General features: G+C 43.4%; 1 protein-coding gene across 7 annotated transcripts in view; it reads left to right on the forward strand.

Moving 5' to 3' along the window:
• The window catches only part of LOC128408681 (C-type lectin domain family 2 member D-like), a 79,659-nt gene extending 64,479 nt beyond the window's left edge, over window positions 1-15,180 (forward strand). For 2 of the 7 annotated variants that reach the window (XM_053378677.1, XM_053378681.1), the window contains exons 2-6: window positions 7,904-8,431; window positions 11,840-11,965; window positions 12,692-12,882; window positions 12,984-13,090; window positions 14,675-15,180. In XM_053378677.1, the coding sequence (XP_053234652.1) occupies window positions 8,281-8,431; window positions 11,840-11,965; window positions 12,692-12,882; window positions 12,984-13,090; window positions 14,675-14,810 (711 nt within the window). In that variant the 5' untranslated portion in view covers window positions 7,904-8,280 and the 3' untranslated portion in view covers window positions 14,811-15,180. Of the gene's footprint in view, window positions 1-4,546; window positions 4,592-5,489; window positions 5,653-7,338; window positions 7,598-7,630; window positions 7,704-7,903; window positions 8,432-11,839; window positions 11,966-12,691; window positions 12,883-12,983; window positions 13,091-14,674 lie in introns of those variants that run through there. The other 5 variants (XM_053378680.1, XM_053378676.1, XM_053378678.1 and 2 more) reach the window with 5 other exon arrangements.
• The last annotated feature ends 4,414 nt before the right edge of the window (window positions 15,181-19,594 follow it).

Below are 19,594 nucleotides of genomic sequence, written 5' to 3' on the forward strand. Positions count from 1 at the left end.
GACAGTAAGGACTGACACGACCCGGGACCAGGAAGAAGAGACGCTGGATGAAGATTGGAAGAAAATTTATAAAGAAAACTTTTTATTGGGGGAATTAGCCTAAAATGAATGAATATTAGGGAAAATGTTGGAAGGAAACTGTCAGGGAACTGCCATCTGAGACGCAGGAGGTGAAAGGGCTCACGGAGGGTGAGAGAGACCATTCAGCTGAGGAGGGGACCAGCAGGGGGAGAAGTGGAGTTCCAAGGGAAAGTGAGTCGGAGGGAGGGCTCAGAGACACTTCAAGCGAGAACAGTGGGGAGGTTTCAGGACCTCCTGTAGGGACACCCACTCCTCGCCGGAAACTGTCACGCCGAGAGTCCAGAAGACGCGTTTCCGTTAAGGAGCTTTTATGCTGGAAGAAGTTCCGCAAACGCCCACTGTCCGATTCAACGAGCGACTGATGGAGCCATGCTTAAGGAGCTCCGTCAGAGACAGAGGTTTGTGGACTTAGCCAAACTCTGAGGGACTAGGATTTTACGCACAAGCAGCTCACCATCCCATCACAGCAACTATATGACTCTATATCAGGAGTTATGGATAACTGAGCATTAAGTTTTAAGCCTTAAGGCGTTTTATGGTAAGACAAGGTTAAATAAATTAAGGTAATTTGAATAACAGAATATGGGGAAAGATGGAAAGGATCTGTTGAGTTAAATAATAGGTTAAATTGGTAAGATAAATTATTTAACAAAAATTGAGAAAGATGGAAAGAATTTGCTGAAATAATTAACTAAACTAGAATACAAAAAGGGAGGTGTGAGGAGGTCAATGAAACAAGCAAATGGAAGTTGGAGATATGTAACCCGGGATTTGTGTTTTTTGTTTTATTTCCTTTTTTGCCGTATTGTTGTATTGGTTTTTATGTTTTTGCGTTTTTCTCTCTTTTTTTTCTCTTTTCATGTACTGTAGTTGTTCTCTATTTTCTTTTTCTTTTTTGTAATTTTGAAATTATTAATAAATATTACTTTTTTTAAAAAAAGGTTTCCCCACAGTACTGTATTATTTCTTTTGCAATCCAGGGTCTAATGGCAGCCATATCCTTTTGTATGAACTGTAATTGGATGTTATTGCATCAATCACAGAGTGGTTCAATCCATGTTTGGAATCTAGATAGAACATGGTCTTCCTTTTAAAAATGATTACTATCAGTATCCAGTGGACTTCTCTGTCATTTACTGGAATAATCAAAACATCTTTCTTTAGCACTCCAAATCTCAAACAGTTCTTCAGAGCTTACACTGGCAATCTTTGACATATCTGCATGAAGTGGCAAGTATGGTAAGTGGGAAAATTGTTCCATCATGACCTAGCTCTTTGGCCATGATCACCCTGGAGGCAAGAAAGGCATCTATTATGCGATCATTTATCCAGTTTGATCCTTTCAGTGTGGTTATGTCATAGTCATACACACGGATGTTGCCAACTGAACCCACAAGTCCCATGGTTTGTAGACTGAGTGTGAGGAAGGTACAGTTGTGCCATGGGGAAACTGATGTACAAATCTGTGATTTGTCCAAACACTTCTCACTTTGTGTTGAGAATATGGGGCTGCTATCAAAAGAATCAATATTGGTCACTGTTAAATCCTCTTTCCCACTTTTTGGAGTGGAGGTCATCCTCATCCGTGAGGATCCGACGTTCAAAACCACGTTTTTGGGCCACGGTATGGCCAGGAAGCCATGGATCCGTGATACTTGTGGTGGATGCTGTGCCCCCGGCCATGATGTTTGATCTGATGGTGACTTTGGGCTGGTCTTGTGCAAAAATCATGAGGATCCATGAGGGTCCATGCTTCGGTACCACGTTTTTGGGCCACGGTATGGCCAGGCAGGCGTGGATCTGAGTTTTTTGTGGTGTAGGCTGTGCCCCTGGCTATGATATGTGATTTGACAGTGGGTTTGGGTTGGCCCAATGCAAAAAGCGTGAGGATCCATGAGGATCCGTGCTTCAAAACCACGTTTTTGGGCCACAGTATGGCAAGGAAGCCGTGCATCCATGATTTTTGTGGTGGATGCTGTGCCCCTGGCCATGATGATTGATCTGATGGTGACTTTGGGCTGGTCTTGTGCAAAAAGCGTTAGGATCCATGAGGATCCGTGGTTCGGAACCACGTTTTTGGGCCACGGTATGGCCAGGAAGCCGTGGATCTGTTATTTTTGTGGTGGATGCTGTGCCCCTGGCCATGTTGTTTGATCTGATGATGACTTTGGGCTGATCTTGTGCAAAAATCATGAGGATCCATGCTTCAAAACCACGTTTTTGGGCCACGGTATGGCCAGGAAGCCGTGGATCCGTGATTTTTGTGGTGGATGCTGTGCCCCTGGGAATGATGTGTGATTTGACGGTGAGTTTGGGTTGGCCCAATGCAAAAAGCGTGAGGATCCATGAGGATCCGTGCTTGAAAACCACGTTTTTGGGCCATGGAGTGGCCAGGAAGCCGTGGATCCGTGATTTTTGTGGTGGATGCTGTGCCCCTGGGAATGATGTGTGATTTGACGGTGAGTTTGGGTTGGCCCAATGCAAAAAGCATGAGGATCCGTGCTTGAAAACCACGTTTTTGGGCCACGGTATGGCCAGGAAGCCGTGGATCCGTGATTTTTGTGGTGGATGCTGTGCCCCTGGGAATGATGTGTGATTTGACGGTGAGTTTGGGTTGGCCCAATGCAAAAAGCGTGAGGATCCATGAGGATCCGTGCTTGAAAACCACGTTTTTGGGCCATGGAGTGGCCAGGAAGCCGTGGATCCGTGATTTTTGTGGTGCAGGCTGTGCCCCTGGACACGATGTGTGATTTGACAGTGAGTTTGGGTTGGCCCAATGCAAAAAGCGTGAGGATCCATGAGGATCCGTGCTTGAAAACCACGTTTTTGGGCCATGGAGTGGCCAGGAAGCCGTGGATCCGTGATTTTTGTGGTGCAGGCTGTGCCCCTGGACACGATGTGTGATTTGACAGTGAGTTTGGGTTGGCCCAATGCAAAAAGCGTGAGGATCCATGAGGATCCGTGCTTGAAAACCACGTTTTTGGGCCACAGTATGGCCAGGAAGCCGTGGATCCGTGATTTTTGTGGTGCAGGCTGTGCCCGTGGCTATGATATGTGATTTGACATTGAGTTTGTGTTGGCCCAATGCAAAAGCATGAGGATCCATGAGGATCCGTGCTTCAAAACCAGGTTTTTGGGCCACAGTATGGCCAGGAAGCCGTGGATCCGTGATTTTTGTGGTGGATGCTGTGCCCCTGGGAATGATGTGTGATTTGACAGTGAGTTTGGGTTGGCCCAATGCAAAAAGCGTGAGGATCCATGAGGATCCGTGCTTGAAAACCACGTTTTTGGGCCATGGAGTGGCCAGGAAGCCGTGGATCCGAGTTTTTTGTGTTGCATGCTGTGCTCCTGGCCATGATGTTTGATCTGATGGTGACCTTGGGCTGATATAGTGCAAAAATCATGTGGATCCATTAGGATCTGTGCTTTGGAACCACGTTTTTGGGCCACAGTATGGCCAGGCAGGAGTGGATCTGAGTTTTCTGTGGTGTAGGCTGTGCCCCTGGCTATGATGTGTGATTTGACAGTGACTTTGGGTTTGCCCAATGCAAAAAGTGTGAGGATCCATGAGGATCTGTTCTTGAAAACCACGTTTTTGGGCCACGGTATGGCCAGGAAGCCATGGACCTGTGATTTCTGTGGTGGATGCTGTGCCCCTGGCCATGCTGTGTAATTTGACAGTGAGTTTGGGCTGATCTAGTACAAAAATCATTAGGATTCATGAGGATCCGTGTTTTTTAACCATGTTTTTGCGCCATTGCGGCACCACGAAACAGTGGATGCGTGATTTCTTTGGTTCCTCCTACAGATTAAGATGTGGTCTACAGTAGCATGGTGTTTTCATTTTGTTTCAATATAAAAATCATATGAATTCATGAGGATCCGTGCCTCGGATCCATGTTTTTGTGGTGCTGCATCGCGGCAAAGTGTTGGATCCACGTTTTTTATAGTCCAGTTTGTAGGCGTGCCTTCTAGGTGTGATTTGACACTGCATTTGTTGGAATTATTTTTTAAAAAGTGGAGGATCCATGAGGATCCGTGTAGATCCGCCTTTTATGGAGACCCCCTGTGTGGGTGGGGAGGGGATGGCAGAGAAGCATGAGGAGGAGCGGGGGTGGAGCTGAACGCAGCAACCGCAAGGCTTCAACGGCCAGCGGCTCCTCCTGCCGCTATCATTGAAGGGGGGCTGCTTTGACCCTCCTTCCCCTCCCTGGCAGATAGAGGACAAGAAGGAGAGATACCCAGAGAGCAGACAGAATTTCTATGCGATTTTTGCATAGCGTTATTTTCTTTTGAAGAAAGGACAAGTAAGAATAGACATAAGAGGTGTTTATAAAATTACAGTCTTTGTTCCAAGCCAGAGGGGAAGGCAGGAGAGAGAAGAATGAAAGGAGAGGCGAGGAGGGAACTTCCACCCCTTTTAGTTCTGACTTGCCCAGTTGGCTTCAAAGCTTCAAACCAGCTAACAGCAGTTCCAGGAAACGGGTTTAGAAGCAGCTGCTGACAATAGGTCTGTATAAACAAGTTTGGCGCCAGCTAAAAACAGTCTTGTGTACATAAGCCTACCAGTTGCTTAGAAAGTTGACATAATTATAATCTGCTTTAATATTTTTACTTTTGTATGTTTTAAATTAGGGTTGTGTTTTTCACCCGAATTTTATTTTTTTATCTTTTTGTAAATCGCTCTGAGGTTTTTCACAATCAATTGTTGTACAAATTATATGATTCCCAGGTTGGGGAAGGCAGAGACTCTCCTGTGCATGAGTAGGTTAGGTTTGTCACTTTCAAAAAATAATAATGAATTCTTACTGCTTTCTGCTACTTAACCATTTTTTATGGAGCAGCTTTTGGGCACCTAAACGCTTGCCATCTTTTGTGAGACCTTGCATTGGCTGCCTTCAAAACATTAAGATCTTTCATTATTTTTAAAATCTCATTATCTTTTGCATTCCTCCCTCAAGAGGCTACATAAAATTATAGAAACCAATGCTCTTTTCAACTTTCCGCAGGCATTTTCCTGCCACTATAACACTTTTAATTTTCTTTTACTATAATACCTGCCTTGCTTCAAGCAAGTTTGTCACTTGTTAGTCTCAAACTCAGCAATTGCCAAGTTGCCAACTGGCACCAGGACTTCAGCAGCTGTTTCTCCTTCTGCACATGGAGGGTGATCACATTCCTCACTGGGAGGTCCTGCCCTTTGTTTGGGGCGGTTGATTTTAAATTATGCTAAACATTCTTTTTCACTTCGTGCCCAAGAATGCCTTCGGCCTCTAACAGGGTTGCACTGTTATCTGAAGCAGGGCAGAAGACCTTGGGCAATTGAAACAATCTCTAGATTCAGGCTGGGAGGAGGTGATATTAAAGGCTGGGCGGGGCTGGAGTCAGAAACTGTTGACTAGGACTTATCCGGAGAGAACGAGGAGGCCGGAGAGGGGGAGGAAGAGGAGATGAATAGCAGGAACCAGTCGTTTTGAAAACAGTTTCTATTTTGCTTCTTGTGGGCTTGGTAGGCAGCAGATACTTGTTCCTACACTGCAGAACCTGGCGCTGGATTGATTCTGCCAGAAGGTAAAAAGAATTCTATAATATATTGGAGGAGGGAGAAATATTGGGAGGGGGAGGAAAGGGAGATGGAGAGATGGGGAGGGAGACTGGGGAAAGGAGAAGGAGAGGAGGAAGGGGAGAGAGTTTGGGGCTGAAGAAGAAACATTTCTAAAATAATATAAGCAGTGCTCTTTTTCTAAAAGAGGGTACTCTTTTGGGGTACTCTCATTTTGACTCTAGAAAAGTACCAATTTATAGCTAAAATCGGGAAAAATAAATACAGTAACTGGACAGGACAGAGATGACTTATTCCAAAAGGTGGCTTTAAAAAATAAAATAAAACCACAACCCAGAGGGGGAAACACAAATCCTCAGACCAAAATTTGTGGTTCTGCCAAAATAGAAAAAATTCTACAATGTATGGGGGGGGGGAGATGGGGAGGGGGAGGAAAGGGAGAGGGTGAGATGGGGAGAGGGAGATTGGGGAAAGGAGGAGGGGAGGAGGAAGAGTTGACGGCTGAAGAAAAAACATTTCTACAATAATATAAGGACTGCTTTGTTTGATGGGGAGACTCCTAGAATCCCTTTGGGGGTCTTGAGGGAGGAGAGGGGGAGAATGTTCCCTTTGGCAAGGAGAAATCCTTGTCCTGACAGAACGTTCTCTTGGCACTGCTAGGAACACAACCCAAAGTTCTCACCCCCTCATTCAATATAGTGGGGAATAAAAAAATGGCTATACTGTTGTTCAGGCTTCAGAGAAAAGTGGAAGAAATTTGCAGAAATATGAGCCTCTCTGGATTAAGCCTGCCAAATTTTAGGCAGATCCGTTTGGAGGTTTTTGTGCCGGACACCTTTATTAAAGTGGGTCAGACCTCACTATTAAGTTGTGGGTGGACATAGCAGACAACACAGAGATTTCTCCAAGTGGTTCTTTATAGTAAGCTGGAACTGAACTGAACTGAACAGCTCAGCCGGCCTGCTTTTATAGGCAGCCAGCTGTCAACATTGTAACAACAACAGCCCAGGGTTTCCCACCTAAACTAACTGACATGGACCTGAGTGAAAACTATATACACAATACCCCCTGGGGCCAGGGTGAGAACTTCAATACATAACACTCACCTGGAGCACTGTGTCCATTTCTGGGCACCAGCATTTAAGGAGGATGTTGACAAACTGGAACGTGTGAAGAGGAGAGGAGAGCGTGAAGAGGAGAGGAGAGCGAGGTTTCCTCATAAGGCTTGGAAACCAAGCTTAATGAGGAGGGGGAGCTGGCTATGTTTAGCCTGGGAAAGAGGAGACTGAGGGGAGATGGGATAGCCATCTTCAAATATCTCAGGAGCTGCTCTCTTTTTCTCAATGCCAGGCCAGCGGGGTGGTCCTATATTTGCATAGTAGCTTCCCAATTAGATATTGTTGTAAGTTTAGCAGAGGAGATGGGGGGCGGGGCGGGCTAGGCTGCATGCCTGAGACCCTGCTAATTCCTAGATCCAGCAAGGGCTAAAATCTTGGTAATGGCCCCTTAAGTATGGGTCAGGAGCCTGACGGAGTCAAGCTGGGAAGGAGATGGAAGACAGGCTCTGACAGGCTGCAGGAGGAAGCAGACCCAGCCCCTACCCCTTTCCTACCAAGATCATGGTTTACTGAGACAGTTAAAACAAGCACAGACTGTTTCCAAGAAGGGGGCATAGATGCTAGGCAACCAGATAGGCATTGACAGCTCTTCTCTGGAAAGCGTAGAATTTCCCGACCCTCAATCCCAAAGAGCTGAAATGGTCAGATTGCAAAGGAAGTGTAAAAGGGGAAAAAAGGTTTTCCTGTTGTGACTACAGTGATGACACCGAGTAACCAACTGTGTCCGTTTCTGGACACTGCAATTTAAGGAGGATGTTGACAAACTGGAACGTGTGCAGAGGAGAGCGACATTTCCTCATAAGGCTTGGAAAACAGGCTTCATGAGGAGGAGGAGGTGGGTAGGAGAAGACGGGGGGGGGTATAATACGATAGCCATCTTCAACCATCTCAAGCGCTGCTCCCTTTCACTTGTCTCAATGCTTTCATTTCATCAAGTAAATGTAAAAACATTACTGTAATCATTTAGACTAAAAAAAAGCAATATTTCATATATGAATTTTCCAGCTCTGTAAATTAATATATGTAAGACCACCTTTAGGGCTTTTTGGGGGACTATACCAGTATGGAAGCAAAACTGCACCTTTTAAAGACTTCAAGAAGAGATGATTTATTTCTCTGCTCTGTAATTTTGTCTCCACAGAGGAATCTTGGGACGTTGATGCTATGGCGAAAACTGATGATGTGATGAATTTTTTTCTGGCAAAAGCACAGAACTGATGCTTCAGACTCTGAAGAGGCTTTCGTTTCATTAGGAATAAAAGGAGTCACGAAGACAAAACAGGGAAGTGGAAAACATATTAAGTACAGCTTGGCTGGACAAAGTATCTGATTAAAGCACACAATTAAGTGGTATTTAAAAGGGGTGTTTTCTCACCACATCACCAAGCCATACTGTGCTTGAATCTGCAATCCAGTGAACTGCTTTGAACATATCTCAAGAAATTGCAAAACTCTGTGTAACTAGAGCTGAGGAGCATTTACTTTGAGATCTGTGGATCCTCCTGGGAGAAAGGAACGATGGGTTTCTCTGAAATTGAAAAGACAGAGCAAAGGCTCCACATGAATCCAGCAGTAGCAGAGAATGGGGAATGGCCTAGAATCATAATTAATGGAAGCACCAAACAAGCAGGAGAACTCTTCTCTCCGAAACCAGGCCATTTTCCACATGGTAAGTGAGTTCTGATGAGAAAGGCATGAGTTTGTCAGAAAAGTTATGGATTTTCTGCTGGGATGAGAGCTGCAGAATGCAGGCCAACTAATCAAATTCATGGAGACGCTAATTTATTCAGGCAATTAAAAACCATTGGAAAAGGATGGGTACATAGACACTTGTGTGAAAATCATGGAAGGCTTCTCCGACTCTTCTTAGTTCCTCTCTCAGATGGAACTATCCTTCCTCACGCAGGCATGCATAAGGAGAAGGGGGTGAGGCTGCCCTTGAGGAGAGAGATTCTTGGCTGCTTTTCCAGTTCCCCTTCCATGTACACCAAGAATGGAGAGCTTGTCTCTCGCCAGATGTTGCTGGATTCCAACTCCCTCCCATCACTCCCTGCCAGCATGGCCAGTGTAGACCAAAAACATCTGGAATATCACAAGGTCCCCATTCCTGCTGCACACAGACCTAGAGAGTCTCAGATAAGAAAGAGACCAGGAATCTGCAAGTGCAGGCGCATGGTCCACAGCATTTACTAGCACAGCGGCACTTTAATGCTTTTGCTGTTGTTGTTGTATGATGCCCATCTGATTGGGTTGAATGGTATACATTACAGTAGACCATACTGACATTTATATTTGAGTGGGTGATTTATAATTTTTTAATAAATAAATAAATAAAATTCTCAGCAAATCGAGAAGCAAACGATACTATCCGAATCCCCTGGCAGAGAACCCCTGCTCAACTGACTTCACAACTTTGCGTTATGCAACACTATTTCGAACATATCTTTCAAAACATATTGGTTCCTCTTTCTTCCAGGAACCTAATCTGACCAACCAAGTGTTGGCATGTTTACATGCCATTAACTGAAAAAAAATTTATCTGCTGAAAGCAGACACTCAGAGCTGCATATTCCTAACGAACCACTTTGCTGGCTAGTCCTTACATTTGGACCTGGTTTTCTTTAACTGTCAGTTATGTCATCTTCAGCATATAATTAATATAGCAACCTTAGTACATCTGCTAATCCTGGTGTGTGAACCAAGAACTGCTATTTTGACTTATTTGGGTGAGACAAGCTTGAAAATTCACTATCCTGCATTGAATGAATAAAGCTTCTTCTACCACAGGAAAATGTTCTTTGGTTGAACAATTCATTTTAATGCATTTTGTTTTGCACATTAATGGATCTACCTGTGATGTGTTGGAACCAACCCTATATTATACAGAAATGTGCAAGAACTTAAACTGTATCCCCTTAATGGTTTGTTTTACAATCAAGATTAAGATGGTTTCAGGTTATTCTCTTGAGGTTGCTGCGATGCATGAAAAAAAATCCCATTCTGTTTCTACATAGGACAGAGATCTCCTGTCACTTCCATTCTGCCAGCAGAATTCCCATTACCTGTGACCACTGGCAATGATGACTGGGGCTTATGGGAGTCCAGCAACATCTGGGGAGCTGCAGGTTACTCACCCCTGCTCCAAAGCTCTGTGTACATAGTTATAATATAGCAGTATATGGCACTGCAGCTCCCTTGACTGGCACTGTTTTCTGGTAACAATCTTGGCAGCCAGGGGATTTAACAAGGCTGCCACTATTAGGCAATTTACACTGACAAGCATAACTTCTGGAAGTCCAGCTTAACGGGACAGATGTTACAACAGCTTCATTGCCAGGAGATAGGCTGCTTACCTGTTCTGGATGGGATTACAATCCCTCTAAAAGTGCAAGTGCTCAGTTTATACTAACAGTTACATTTCAAATTTCCCCGCTTGCACATGCGAACATACATTGGCTAACCGTTAATGATTCACATGACGGGTTGTGTTTCCCTCTGTCTTCTGGCATTGTCCGTGTGGCATTTGGCATGTATCACATTCCATTCAGTTCTTGCAGTCCCTTCAACTTTTGCTCTTAAAAAGAAACTGGATTACTACAGTGCTCTATGTGGGGCTGCCCTCCAGCCCAGCTGTGAAGCTCCAGATTTTGTAGAATGCCTAGACCTCTGATGGAGGCAGATGGTTGACAGTATGTGCCACCTCTGCTAAAATGTTTGCAGCAGATGCACATACATTGCTAAGCCAGGTTCAAGGTCTACATCAGGCATAGGCAAACTTGGCCCTCCAGCTGTTTTGGGACCACAATCCCCATCATCCCTGACCACTGGTCCTGTTAGCTAGGGATGATGGGAGTTGTAGTCCAAAAACAGCTGGAGGGCTGAGATTGCCTATGCCTGGTCCACATATACAAAGACCAGAAGAACTTTGGTCCAGGATACCTTAAGGGCCACCTGAGCCCTTATATCCCAGCTTCATCATTAGGATCATCCACAGGAGCACATCTGGTTGTCTCCGTGTCTCAGAAGCCCAAGTGACCTCAGCTAGAAGTTGGGCATTTAGCGCCACCAGTTCAATCTGTGAAAGGCTCTTCCAGCAGAGACACATCAGGTATCTTCACCTCTGACTTCCAGGTATCTCTTGAAGACCTCTTCGTATGCCAGCAAGCCTATACAGCTGTTTAAAATGTTGATTTTCCAGTTATATTAATTTTTCTTTTTTCTTTTTTTCCCTATTTCTACTGGGGTTTTTTGTTTTATTTGTATACCTTATTGTTTATTTGTTTTATTGTATACCTTATTGGCCCAAATATATATAGATTTTTATTAGAAAAATGGATGATTGAGGGAGGTGCCGGTGGAAGCCCAAAAAACAGCAAATTTGTAATTATGGTTGTATTGGCCCCGAAATAAGCTGTACCTGAATATAAGCCACACCTTTAAAATTAAAGGGGGGGGGAGAAAATGCTCGTTCCAAGCCCATTTTGTAAGGTCCCAAATATAAGCTGCACTTTAACTTTTCACTGTCAGAATTTGGAAAAAAGTGAGGTTTATATTCAGGCCTATACAGTAAACATTGTGCATCACCTTGATAGTTTAGGAGATGGTGTGTAATATGTAAATACTTTTTAATAAAATAAATAACTGGTGACTCACCAGCCATGCGCAGAGGCCTACCAGTTGGCTGACTTTGTGGTGGGAGGCACCAAGCCTATGAGCTTCATGATGCCACAGGTGAACTTGGTTCATCTCATACCCTTCCGACACCCCACTGACCAAAATTGGGACGTTTCTTTTTTTGGTCCCCAGCTGACCTGCACCACAAGTCAGAATCAGACCAAAAAATGGGACATTCTGGGATGCAGTCAGAAGCCAGGATTGGCTTCTGCAATTCCAGGATGTCCCGCATAAATCAGGACTGTTGAGTGGTATGACATCTTGGTGTGATGCAAGCTTGAACTCACACCTTCAGTGTTGGTGGAATACACAAGCCTGGGTAGACTTGGAGCCCCCAAATACTTTGGAGTTTCTAGAAGGATTTGTCCGGCATCTTGTTGAAACACTTTATTTCCCTCTGCAGGTTTGAGCAATAATGGAAAAGAGAAACTCGCTTTTAATGTAAAAAACCTGAGCTTGGTGCTTAATGTCATTCTGATCATTTCCATCATCATCCTCATCATCCTCATCAGAAGCACTGGTTTATCAGGTAAGTGAAGAGCCATTTTGCTGTAACTTTTGCCAGGTTATCAACAGGCCACCTGCTCACAGATTTCCTCTCCTCAGCAGCTAGAATAGCTTTATTGGTATTCAGCTGAGGTAGCCTGGAAGCAGTTGAGGATGGGGGCCCACATTCAGGCAAGGTAGACTTCATGTACTGTAATAATAGACCAATATGCACACACAATATACACATACAATGCGCACACAATTTCAAGTGATTTAAATTATATGATGCAATTCTAATCAAAGCCTATCTCAGGGAGAGTCAACTAGGCCCTGGCTGTGTATTTCATGGATAGTCAATTGAGGTCGACTATGGCTGAGCCACAAGAGAAGCTGCTCTATGTCCTGCAAGCTCCTGAGTTTGTGGGCAGAGATGGGCACTGGGCTGTCTGCCCTCCCTCCTACCCTCATTTCCCCACCCTTATCCAGCCCCACCTGGAGATGATGGGGGTTGACCGGAGACCTCCTGCACACAGTTTTTGTGTGTGGTGTATTTGCAATTATGTTGTTATACTATATTTTTGTGTGATTGTTCTTATGATGCTTGAGATATGTTCCCATTTTCTTTGTTGCAAGCTGCTTTGAGCAGGATTCCTTTTACGGAAAGGCAGCACACAGATATAATGTTGATGAGTGGAGTACATTGCCTGACCTTTATTTTGGGTAGGACTATATATAAACTCTGTCTCACTTTCTGATACCTTTCTAGGGAGAAGTGCAGTATTGCCTACCGCCCTACCTTCTCCTTCCACTCCAACTGAGTGCTGTCCGGACGGCTGGATTGGCTACCAAAGGAAATGTTACTATTTTTCGGACAGTGACAGAAATTGGACTTCTAGCCAGAATTACTGTGCCTCTTTCAATGCCTCTTTGGTCGTGATTGACTCCCAAGAAGAGATGGTGAGTGGAAAGATGCAGAGCAGAGTCTGCAGCCCCAAATGGAGTTGATTCTCTATTGGATGAGGGTTGAAAATTTATTCACACTTCTTTTCTTTATTAAGAGTTTCTTGAGACGATACAAAGGTCCTGCTGACCACTGGATTGGTCTCCAAAAGATGAATGACCAGGGACCTTGGAAATGGATCGATGGCTCCATTTTCAATAACGGGTGAGATCTTTTTTTCCCCTGTTGTGTGTCAAGAAACAAATGCCAAAGTCCAGAAACTAGAAATTCGGCAGAACCAGCCATTTAAATGTCCGGGCTATGCAGACATTTAATGTTTTTATATAGAAAATAAGGTGCCAGTATTCACCACGAAGTTCCTACAGTAAGTGCCATGCTTGTAACATTTGGGGGTGATGGTGCTGAGTATCCTTGAGTACCTCCTGAAAAAAGCACTGCATGTCCTAGTGGCATGCAGTCACTGAACTAGGGGGACTAGGCTAGTCCCCTAAATGTTCCGAGTAAATAAGTGTACTGAAGTATTAAAGCCTGGCACCTCCTTCCCAAAGCCCAGGAAGCTTTTACCTGGCTTAGAGAGGGAGGTGTGATGCCCATGTTGGACATGGCAATGTTGCAACATCACTTGTTCCCCACTCCACCCCAATCGCAAACTGACACCACTTGCCCTAACTGTTCCCTTACGAAAAAAATTCACTGCACGCCACTGTCAAAGGCACATTTGTAGTTTCACAATTGTTACTACTAGCCTGCCTGAATGACCAGAAGCCTTCTCTTTTATTATACACAGAGCTCCACCTTGTGGTGAGCTGCACACATAGAAGTTCATTTTCAGTCATAATGCAGCAAGAGTTTGATGATTCCTTTCTAGGCCAGATTCTAAAGAAAATATTTTGGTGGGAAAGCTGCTTAGAAATATGAATATTTGTGTTATATGAATATGAATGCAATTGTCTTCTTTAGGTGAAAATTTGCTTCCAGGCCTTCCTGCACCTATGCTTGGCATTTCTTCTTCTGCTTGGTCTTATGCTAGTTCCCAGAGATATTTCTATGGATATTTTCTATGAATTGCGATTAATGGGTTGAGGTTGAATTCCAACAACACAGAAGTACAGATTCTGGGGGACAGGGGGGCAGGCATGTTTGGGGTATTCCCTGGTCCTGAATGGAGCAACTGTGCCCCTAAAGGACCAGCTGTGCAGCCTTGGAGTCATCTTAGACTCACGGCTGTCCATGGAGGAGCATGTCTATTCTGCCCGCTCCATCTGGTACAATGACTGAGACCCTACCTGCCTGCGGACTGTCTCACCAGAGTGCTGCAAGCTCTGGTTATCTCCCACTTGGACTGCTGCAATGCGCTCTATGTGGGGCTACTTTTGAAGGTGACTCGGAAATTACAATTAATCCAGAATGCGGCAGCTAGACTGGTGACTGGGACTTGCTGCCAGGACCACATAACACTGGTCCTGCATTGGCTCCCAGTACATTTCCGAGCACAATTCAAAGTGTTGGTGCTGACCTTTAAAGCCCTAAACGGCCTCGGCCCAGTATACCGGAAGGAGCGTCTCCAGCCCCATCATTCAGCCCGGACACTGAGGTCCAGTGCTGAGGGCCTTCTGGCAGTTTCCTCACTGTGAGAAGTGAGGTTACAGGGAGCCAGGCAGAGGGCCTTCTCGGTGGTGCTGCTCACCCTGTGGAACGCCCTCCCATCAGATGTCAAGGAAATAAAGAATGTAAATGATAAAAGTGCTGTTATTATTATTTCAACATATGTTCTGTTTGAAATTTTAGGTTTGAAATTCGGGGGGGAGGAGAATCTGCGTACATAAACCGTCAAGGTGTTGCCAGCTCCAGCAGGCTAAGTAAAGAACGCTGGATCTGCAGCAAACCAGTTCACAGAGGAGAAAGGACACTAGCTGTGCACTGAACATACTTCTGACTCCTATAGATCACACTCAATGAGGTACACATGATCTGCTGGCCCCCTGCAGCTTCCACAACAGAAGAAAGAGATTGGGCTATCCACCCAAGCTATTGAACGTGTGAACACTGCTGGAGGAAAAAACAACAACTGGAATTTATTGGGGTGTTCTAGATTTAGTGTTTGGTGCAGATTTCCTTTCCTTCAGAAGAGAGAGCGTAGGAGGATTGTGCTGCTTTTATAATATTCTGCTAATTGATGAAAGAGGGCTGAGAAACTATGAGTAGTTTAACACCCAACCTTCTGCCCTGGGAACTCTGGGCATTGCAGCTCAGTGGGGAAGATAGGGTCCCATCTCACGTTTTCCGGTCGCCATAGTAACCCCAGAGGCTTCTTGGCCTAGTTCCTGCCCTGCCTGAGGGAAGCCTTGAAGAGGAGCCCCGGGTGGGAGAGGGAGAGACTGGCAGAGCCACACAAGCTTCTGCCTGGTCTAGCTTCCTGGACATTGGGAAGGCTGATCCGTCTTCAGAAACCCGTGAGATAAATACCGTAGATTCCGGCCTATATGACTTTTTTATTATTTTTTATTTTTATTGTTAAAATAATTCAGAATTAATACACATATGTTACAAATATACAAGCATACAAACATACATTTCATACAATCCTTAAAAGTGTTCAAACATACATACTCAGTCCCACAAATAATTCCTTTTCCCATCAGCACCCACCACCCCTCACCCCACCCTTGTGTTGGACTTCCAATCTACTCAATTGCAGTTTCTTTCCACTTCTATTACTTTCTTTCACACACCTTTAACCTAATTTCATACTTCTTTTTCTATTACACATTGTTATCCATCTTATTTAGTATTTCAGTATTTGAAACGGAACTTGTTTAGTCTAATAGGAGTTCTGATTTTTCGATATGATTTTGCAAGTATCTTTCAAACACCTTCCAGTACCTATCTATCTTTTCTTTTAAGATCCTTCCAATTTCTCCCATTGTTTTGGATATATTGTAGTACTCCAATAATTTGGCAAGCCACTCTATTTTTGTCGGTACAATATTACTTTTCCAATTTTTCGCAATCAATAGCCTTGCGGCTACCGTTGTATATAAATATAAGGTGTTGTCTTCTTCCTTTAGGCTTCCTGGTACTATTCCCAATAAAAAACCTTCTGGTGTTTTCCTAAATGAATATCTGAACATTTTTTTCATTTCATTATATATTATTTCCCCAAATTGTTTGATGTTTAAACCATTCCACCATATATGGATCATAGTACCTTTTCCAGTGTTGCATCGCCAGCAGACATTGCTACAGTTTTTATTCATTTTTGCTATTCTTTCAGGTGTTAAATACCATCTATGTTGCATTTTAAGGTAACTTTCTTTCAATATATAACACATGGTGAATTTCATATCTTCTTTCCACAATTTTCCCCATTGTTCAAACATAATATTTTGCCCAATATCTTGCGCCCATTGATACTTTAACCAATTCATCCTTTGTTTCCCACTCTAAGATCAGATTATACAATTTAGATATATTTTTTGATTTTTCTTGTATTAAGTATTTATCGAATTTTGATATTTCTTTTTCAAATCCTAACTTTTTGTCTTTCCCTAATCTATACTTAATTTGAATATATTGGAACCAATCACTAATATGAGCTTTAATTTCTGTATAATCCTTTAATCCCAATTCTCTGTTTTCTTCTTTTAATACAGTTTTGTAGGTAGCCCAATTTTCTTTCATATTTAATTTTTTCACTGCAACAATTTCTGTCCGGCATATATGACTTTTTAATCCCGGAAAAGAGGTTAAAAAGTCGGGGGTTGTCTTATACGCCGGGTATGGGCGGCGCGGAACGGAACCCGCCCACTGCTGCTGCTGCTGCTGCGGCAGCTCCGAAGCAGCAGCAGCTGGCAGTGGGCTCCGCTCCGCACCGGGCGGCTTTCTCCCGGCAGCTGCAAATTTGGGGGGTCGTCTAATATGCCCAGTCACCTAATACGCCAGAATCTACAGTACATGAAAAGAAATGAACAAGCCATCCCCAGCTTGTTTCTGCCCATTTTAACAAGAGCTTTCATTATTTTTATTATTATCAGAAACTAGTAGCAGGTGAAACTTTTTTCTTTTCTTTTCTTGCATTTTTAATTTTGATTTTGAATTTTATTGTTATTCATGTTTTTATACTGTATTTTACGCTGCCTTTACAATTAAGTGTTTTAAATTTGTTGTTAGCCGCCCTGAGCCCGGTTTTTGAACCGGGAAGGGTGGGGTATAAATAAATAAATAAATATAATAATAATAATAATAATAATTATTATTATTATTATTATTATTATTATTATTAGTGGCAGAGGAAGGGGTGGGTAGTGGGTGCGGCCCACCCTGGGTGTCATCCCTGAGCCGTTGCCCCGCGCTCCTGGCTGGAGGAGGCATTCTAGACTTGTCTGTTGAAAAGGAAGTCCCATTCTGTTGGGGACCTGGAAGGAGAGAAGCAAAAGCTCCCTCAACTCAGGACCCAAACCCTGGAACACAAAGGAGGAGAGGTGGGGTGTAAGGGAAGTGGTGGATGCAGCCGGCACTTAGAAAGTGAATAAAATGGTTGCTGTCTTTCTCTCTATCTGAGCTGGCTCGCTGCCTGTTACGTTAAGTGCGGGGAACCCGCATAGGGTTCCTCTCTGTGTAAAGTCTTCAAGCTGTGCCTGTGCGTGTCTGCCTACACACAAGTATGCATGGGTTCCTTTTCCTGAGTAATGGGCTGTGTTTTTGAAGGGGACTCTTTCCTCCTCCTCCTCCTCCTCCTCCTCCTCCTCCTCTCTCTCTCTCTCTCTCTCTCTCTCTCTCTGTGTGTGTGTGTGTGCCCCTCCCACCTTTCCACATCTTCCAGCTTAACTGTTTCCTGCCTCACTTTAAATCTTTTCTCACGTGGAAAGACACATTTGGAAAGCAATTTTGCCCTTTCAGCTCCTTTCTCCTACAATTGTATAGTATTGTAGAGTTGGAAGGGACCCTGTTGTAGGAGTGCAAATATCCAGAGTGTGGGGATCAGATGGGATTACTATGAGGAATTATAAAATATGCATCAAGCCATTGTTTCCACTATGAAAGCATGGCATTGACTGGGTTCGATTCATTGACAATAATTTCCGATCAAACCCACAACCCTCTGCATCTCTGGCCATTTCCTCTACTGTCCCTTTCTCTCTACTTGACAAGTCACGTACACAGCCCAGTTGCCAGTTGCTGCATCAGGCATCCTGGGTCATAAAGATGATAGTTAGCTTTGATGTAGTTTAATCTTTAGATAGCTCTTAAGGCCAGGAAGAGAGTTCAGGAAGAAAGTTCAAAAGGAGATGGTAAATACTGTTTATTGCTGTTTATGACCTCCGGAGTTTACTGAAAGCATTTACTCTCAGATTGTGTATGCATGCTCAAGTAGGAAATTAGCTCTTTGTAGTTTTAACTTTAACTTTGTCCCCTCGTGGTTTTTTTTTTGAAATGATCAGAGGAAATCTGATTGGTTCTTACGAACACTGCGTAAAAAGTTCTTTTGTGAATAAAATGATCTGGGCCGGAGGGTGGACAGGAATTATTAATATACGTGCCCAAGGATTAAGGCTTTCTGGGAGACGATATATAATGAACTGAAAAAGGTATTTAAATATACCTTCTTGAAGAAACCAGAGGCCTTTCTTCTGGGCATAGTTGACCAATCGGTGTTAAAGAAGGATAGAACTTTCTTTATGTATGCCACAACAGCAGCAAGAATACTTATTGCAAAATATTGGAAGACACAAGATCTACCCACTTTGGAAGAATGGCAGATGAAGGTGATGGACTATATGGAATTGGCGGAAATGACCGGCAGGATCCGAGATCAGGGAGAAGAGTCAGTGGAAGAAGATTGGAAGAAATTTAAAGATTATTTACAGAGATATTGTAAAATTAATGAACTTTAGAATAATGTTGGATTAAAATTAAGAGGTTTCTAGCTGTAATGGGTTAAAAGAATATGAAAAAAAACGGGTTTATAAAAGTAAAATTTCAAGATCACAATAATTTAAGAATAAAGATTTGGGTAGAATAAAGAGGGAAACAAATTGCTGAGCTAATAAATTGAATTGGAATACAAAAAAGAGAGGTATGAGGAGGTCCAAGAATCAAGTAAATGAAAAATAATGTGATGGAAAGATTTTTTTTCTTTTTCTGTTTGTTTTTATTTTTTGTAATGTAAAAATCTCAATAAAAATCTTATTTAAAAAAAAGGAATTATTAATATACGCACTCCTCCCAGAGTCTTGCTGGTTCAAGCCTATGTGTGTGTTTTATCAGAGTTCAGTCCTTCCTTTGCTTTGGGAACACCACACCCTGTTGAGAATCATCTAGTCCAATCCACTGCAATGCAGGAATATGCACCTGTCCCATCCTTTTTACATTTGCTCTCAGCCCTCATTCGCCCTCTTCCTGCTATTTAAATTTGCATATCTCTCTCCCTCTCCCCCCCCACGGTTGCCTCGCATGCTAGTCCTACTCAGAGTAGACTCACTGAAATGAATTAAAAATCCAAACATTAATTTCAAAGGGTCTGCCCTAAGTAGGATTTAGTTGGATGTAGCCTGTTATTATGGCCAAAGTATCTTACCCAAAAAGATCTGCACAAACCAATTTATCTGAGTGCATTATTCTCAGGGTGGGGGGACTCACAGAAATGACTTCAAAACAATCCATTACAATGGTGCATGTGGTTTACAGTGCTATATTCAATAAAAAACA

The sequence above is a fragment of the Podarcis raffonei genome, chromosome 2 (genome assembly GCF_027172205.1).
Source record: "Podarcis raffonei isolate rPodRaf1 chromosome 2, rPodRaf1.pri, whole genome shotgun sequence".
In the NCBI taxonomy this organism is placed as follows: Eukaryota; Metazoa; Chordata; class Lepidosauria; order Squamata; family Lacertidae; genus Podarcis; species Podarcis raffonei.